General features: G+C 30.6%; 1 protein-coding gene across 1 annotated transcript; it reads left to right on the forward strand.

The window, feature by feature from the left end:
• The first annotated feature begins 823 nt into the window (after positions 1–823).
• LOC144837222 (uncharacterized) lies at positions 824–4,570 on the forward strand. The gene is made up of 4 exons (XM_078692240.1): positions 824–1,030; positions 2,967–3,179; positions 3,644–3,699; positions 4,426–4,570. Exons 1-4 carry the CDS (start codon positions 824–826, stop codon positions 4,568–4,570), a joined length of 621 nt encoding a protein of 206 aa, XP_078548366.1.
• The last annotated feature ends 1,476 nt before the right edge of the window (positions 4,571–6,046 follow it).

A 6,046-nucleotide genomic window follows, 5' to 3' on the forward strand; every position in this document is an offset into this window, starting at 1 on the left:
GAATCTTTCTACATGTTTTAGTAAGTTGTGTATGGCTCGGTGGTCTGTGCTCGTGTCTATAGCATTAAAGGTACCGAGATCGAGCCTCACCTTGGGTAACGAAACGAAATAAGATGTTTTTTTATTATTTGTATTGTTTGTTCAATTTTATTTCTTAGTGTATAGATTATACACATGATTTATAATGAAATCTAGATAAAAAGAAACTTATGTCTTTATTATTATGTAACAAATGTGGTTTATGACATTATACGCAGAGGGATCTTTGATCGGATTGCGATACCGGCTATTGTATTTGCGTTAGTAAGATCCTAGCATATATTATAAATAATTAAAGATTCTGAGAAAATCAATCAATCAATATATCTTTTACAAATCAATTATCTTTATTTTAATCAATGCATATAACCTATAATTCGTCATAGTGACGAATTAAATCTAGTTCTCTTTGTTTTAAGGGGAGCATGGGTGTTACAGATATCAGCAATAATAATAATAATAAATAAAAAACCTCACATTAATGACATTTGGAAAACAAACATATTATAATTACAGTATTGCTTATTGTATTCAGGTTAATTTTACACTTGTTCTAAGAAAATTACAGATTAAAACAATTATCAGCAATTTTCCACATTACTGACTACACAACACTATTAATGTTTATCTGGTTTATAATCTGCGCATCACTAAAGCACTGCCGCCGAAAAGTGGTTCCCCAAAAACGTTTGATGTAGGATTAACACTTCCTCCCGACTATGATGCGACCAAAACCAATTGTACATGTTTGATATCATAATTATACTTCATTCTCTCATAAGCAATGGCTGCATCAACATCAACTCGAAAAACCTCTTGCAAATCGCTTAATTGCTATTTAATAGATAGCTTTCAGCTGAGAAATGTAAGTCTAGGCTCCGGTAAAGGAAGCAGACAATTCTTAAAGGGCCACATTGCCATTAAAGATGACGACAGTACATTGTACGAATGTTATGTCAACGACATTAGTCGAATGATCATTGCCGGAAAAGTACAGGCATGCCTGTAGACAGGTTTTTTACCATAAAAGATGGGATCGCAGTGGACAGGATCAACAAAAAATTATCATTGGCACCAACTACCAAGGTAAGATGATGTTTACGATTTTCATTCTTTCTATTTCAAATATCATAACAATATATGTGGCACCAATGTGGCAACAAAACATATATCGCATAGGTAAATTTGTATAGACAACCCAAAACAATAATAAAAGGCTGAAAAAACGATTAACCAAAATTATAAACACTACCTTGGTGATTTTCCGATTTTCAGGCAGATAAATGCATAGATTACAACATTACATGTCCTCCGTTGTTTAAAAATTTAATATGATTTCCATTAAATAAAACCAACATGTCTTATACAGATAATAAAAGTGTTTCATTATATTGCTTTTAGTAATTGTGCATAATAATAGAACAATTCTCATTGAACAAAAGTGCGAAACTACACAATAAGAATTCCGTTTTCCGACGGCGTAAAATTGAACGCCCTGTTAATTTCTTTGTAGATTTTGCATTTACATGCTAATTAACAACAATAATTGTAAAAACAAAACTATATACTGTACTGGAAGCACAAATGGTATCTAGACATTTACCATAATATTCAAATTTTAAATTAATTGATTTCAGTATCTCAATTTCGGATATTCAAACATTACGTTTGATTTTCCATGTTACATTACATATAATTTCATTCCAACATCCCCTCCGTAGATTTTTTAACCAAATTGAATTACTGTATATGTAAAATTAAGTATCAATCCCGACCTAGTGCGAAAAAATTGTCACTTATGAAGACAAAATTACAAATACTGTATAAATCGATCACAATAACACAACAGCACGTTATAAAATGGAATGATAACTTCGTTTCTACTATGTGATGCAAACACTTCCGTTATAACAAATACACATTTTCAAAACAACTATAAAAAAAAACAATAATTAATAAAATATTTTTTATTTCAGTTTTTCTTTAAAGGACCCACTTTTCAATTGAACCAAACCTTAATTCAAGAATACAGAAAACCTGCCATAATGCCGATATCGGATATTCCAAGTAGCCCGACAAAAAAAAAGGATATCGGTACGAGGGAAAATAACAGAGGTATATTGACAAATTATTTTTTTACATATTTACATACAAATTACCCTGATTCTCAACGTTAAAAAATTTTACATTTGTAAATTTATATCAAAATAACTATAACAAAAAAAAACACTACTGCAAACCAAAGCAGCCGCCAGTTTAATATCGTCATATGTATGGAACGCCATGTGCGCTTTAATCTTTGATTGTTGTTGTCAACGCCATGACCTGCGACGAGTTTAATTACAGCTAAAGGAGTATGGTCAAACCAATAAATATAAGCCAAATCATGTACTATCGAATCTTTATATATCTATAATAACTAAGTCTGATTGCCTGCCAATAAATAAATGTATATTTCATTTGTATTTTAATATTAACTTACATGCTATCAAAATATATTTATTTGCGAAAAACAGGCACAAAATAACCGAGATACACTCTGTTGAATTTCAATGTTGAATTTATTAGTTATTTATTTTCATGTTCGCCTTGTTGTGTTCAATGACAAAGATTTATCTTCTCTTATCTTACAAGATATAACTAACCTACATAATGCAAAAAAAAAAAAAACATACAGTAATAACATTGTAAATAAAATTATTAAATAAGAAATGTATCATTTCTTTCCTTTTGGCTTATATTTTTCATAACTAAACTTACCAAATTCAGTGTTTATTTTATGTATAAATTCCCTACATTATTAATTGAAGACAATTCAATATAAATTCTGGTTAAATATAATATTAAGGATACAATACATCACCAATTTTGTTTTTCTCTTTGTATACAATATTATGTGTTTAATATATAAGTTACTTATTATATAGATGGGAGAAGTAAGAATCGTCGGCCAAGACCAGAAACGTCTTCGGACACTCCGTCTAACAGACAGCAACAAAAACGAAGTGGAACTTTCACTATGGGGTGACCATACAGACATTGAATTGGCTCTTGACCTAAGAATTGAGGTGACTGGTGTCATAATCACTCAATGGAAGCACACCAAACGAATTGAATCAACTCCAACCATGACGCTGAAAGTATGTACAAATGAAAAATATTACTTTATTTAAAACACATCATTTACTATACTTATATCTCTCTCTCTTACTTATTGTCAAGAACCATGCAAACATTGCAAAATACAGAAAAGCAAACATACATAATTTAGCAATTTACATTCGCTTTGACAAAACTGCAACCAAATATTTCTAAATATTTCAAATTTTAATTTACAAATTATTACACACGTTTCCTAAAATAGTATTGCTTGAATAATGTTGTATCATTTGTTATTCATATAACATTAAATATTTTATCTAAATTTTGCCAAGTGTATTGTATCTCCAGGTTTATTTACTTACAATATATTAAACCTTAAACAATAATGTTTCTATATATTAAACAAAACAATGTCAATTGTTAAATTGAAAATATCCAAACATACTGATGAAATTTCAAACAATCATAAATTTATACTGTATACACTTTCTTTTTTTTCTAGTACATCAATGAAAAGACGGAGATATTTGGCCAACTGATTGCCATAACCAGTGATGAGTAAGTAATCCTTTTCATTATCCTATATTACAGTATTAACCAAAACAAATGCACACATTCATTTAAAATTTTAAAAAGTCCTGGTCAATTTCTACATTGAAACTGGCTGGCATTGGTAAAACCAAAAATATATCACTATAGGGCTAACAAACCTTTCTAACTTCAGAATAACACCTCTTATCCACAATAGAAACATATAAAACAACATGTCAATATAATCTCCTCTATTACAATAATGTAATTTGTATGTGACATTTGTTTGACACTTAATGAATAAAATTCTCACTCTGAAAGTTTTTATCCATAAATTATCTAGCTATTGCGAACCAACTAAACCCCACACCTAATTTAACATAATTCCGACTAAAACAGAATGCAATATTGCTAACATACATGAGCAACCCAACCCCAAGGTTTAACTAATTCAAGTCCTACAGAAACTTATTCTGACAAATCAAAAACATTTATAAACAATTGAAAATTATTACAAGTTCAAAATTTCCCATATATAACAACAACTGTTCCCTTCCAAAGCAATTTCACTATGAAATTACTTGGGAACAACAATATTTATTTTTTTCAAAAACAAAAAAAATTTAATATTGTACAAACAAAACATTTATAACAAACAAAATCCAACAACTACACAAAAAAGCAAAACATGTATTTACATAATTCAATTTACAGATAATATTACTATGTTTGACAACATTGTTTATATCACAGACTGGAACGTCCATTTGATCTACTGATAAAAGATGACGAAAACGAATATGTCATAACAGTAGTTCAAGGATCAAGAATTGAAGGAGACCTCCTCAACCTGCCAGCACCAGTCCACCTTCAAATTCATGCTTTGTACATTACCTGATAAGTGTGGCCAGCTTTGCTGGTCATATAAGACAAATATGTAATAATAAAGCACCATGAAGTAACCAAGTTCATAGTTGTTATTTTATTGTATGTATATATATAAATAAAACAGTTAACACAGTAGTACTATTACAAAGAAAATGTAAATATTCACCTCGCACATGTTAATAAATAAAGAAAAGTTAATTCTTGTATTTCGTTTTGTACCGTATAGTATTTAAAACCAATTTCCATGCCATTTCAAACATTGCAAAACACTTTAATTGGTTATCCGCCTATCCGCACTTGGCGGATAACCCCTTGTTATTGTCAGGATCTTTTTTTTTTTTTCTTATTCTTCTTTCTTTCCCAGAATTTTGTTGCGCGTGTATCTCTAAATCTTCTCAACATAACAGTGTATAACTTTATCAAAAGATTGACCTCTATCTGAAGATGTCGTAATAAGGTTTTCAATCCCGCGCAAGTGGCGCAGCGTAAGTTACGCGCAATTTTATGAATTTCGCGTATTTAACATAGATTAAAAACCAAAAGTCATTTTGTATTGACACTTGGTGAAAATTTAAGTCATATCAAGGGCAAACTTTCTATGGATTAAAAATTGCACGTCTCACACAAAGTTACGCGCGCACGCGCGTTTAAAATTTTAAAATGCGAAAAATCAATTTCTAATCAACTTTCTATGCGTTTCATGTCATTTTGAGCATGTAAAAAATTCCCACGCGCGCGCAAATTTTTACGCGCGCGGTGCGCACGTAGCATTAAAACATGCTTTTTTCGCGTGATTTATGTTTTTCCAGCCATTTCTAATAATTTTACCAACTTTGAAACAATTTCGACTTAAAATCACGTCATACGAGCACGTGGAATTAGATAATTTACGCGCGTTTTTGATGAAAAAGTTCAAAAATTCGTCAAAATTATGCCTTTTTTTAAACAGTCATAGATTCTAAACTACATGGTTAATTTTATTTTTTATTACATATTCTGAAAGTAGATGAGTTGTAGATATCAATCATGCATCGATATGGCTAACCCGACATTGTGACGTCATCGTATGGCCACTCGAATATAAAATAGTGGATTTTTGTCTCTTTCGTCATAGCTCATCACATTTAATAGAGCGCATCTCCACTTATCGGTATTCCATTTCCCGTTATTTTTTTATATTGTCTAGGTCAATCAATTACCTTTCGCATGATTTACCAGTTTTTAAAATTGTGATGACGTCATCATGTTCAAAAGCGTCAATAACTTTGGTCACTTTTTTTCATCTATTCAGAACTGTATGTAGTACGTATACAGTATAGTGTTATGCTTAATATATTTAGACGTGACACAAAATAGAGAGCGCACTAAAATTGTTCCAATGGCATAATCGTTTTTCTTTTCGCAATATTCTAACGTATGACGTGCACGTGGAGTTTGCGTGGCGGATAACCCGAATTCGTCAAAGTGACGAGTTCAAATCTAGTTT

Source organism: Antedon bifida, chromosome 3 (assembly GCF_963402885.1).
Source record: "Antedon bifida chromosome 3, ecAntBifi1.1, whole genome shotgun sequence".
Lineage (NCBI taxonomy): Eukaryota > Metazoa > Echinodermata > Crinoidea > Comatulida > Antedonidae > Antedon > Antedon bifida.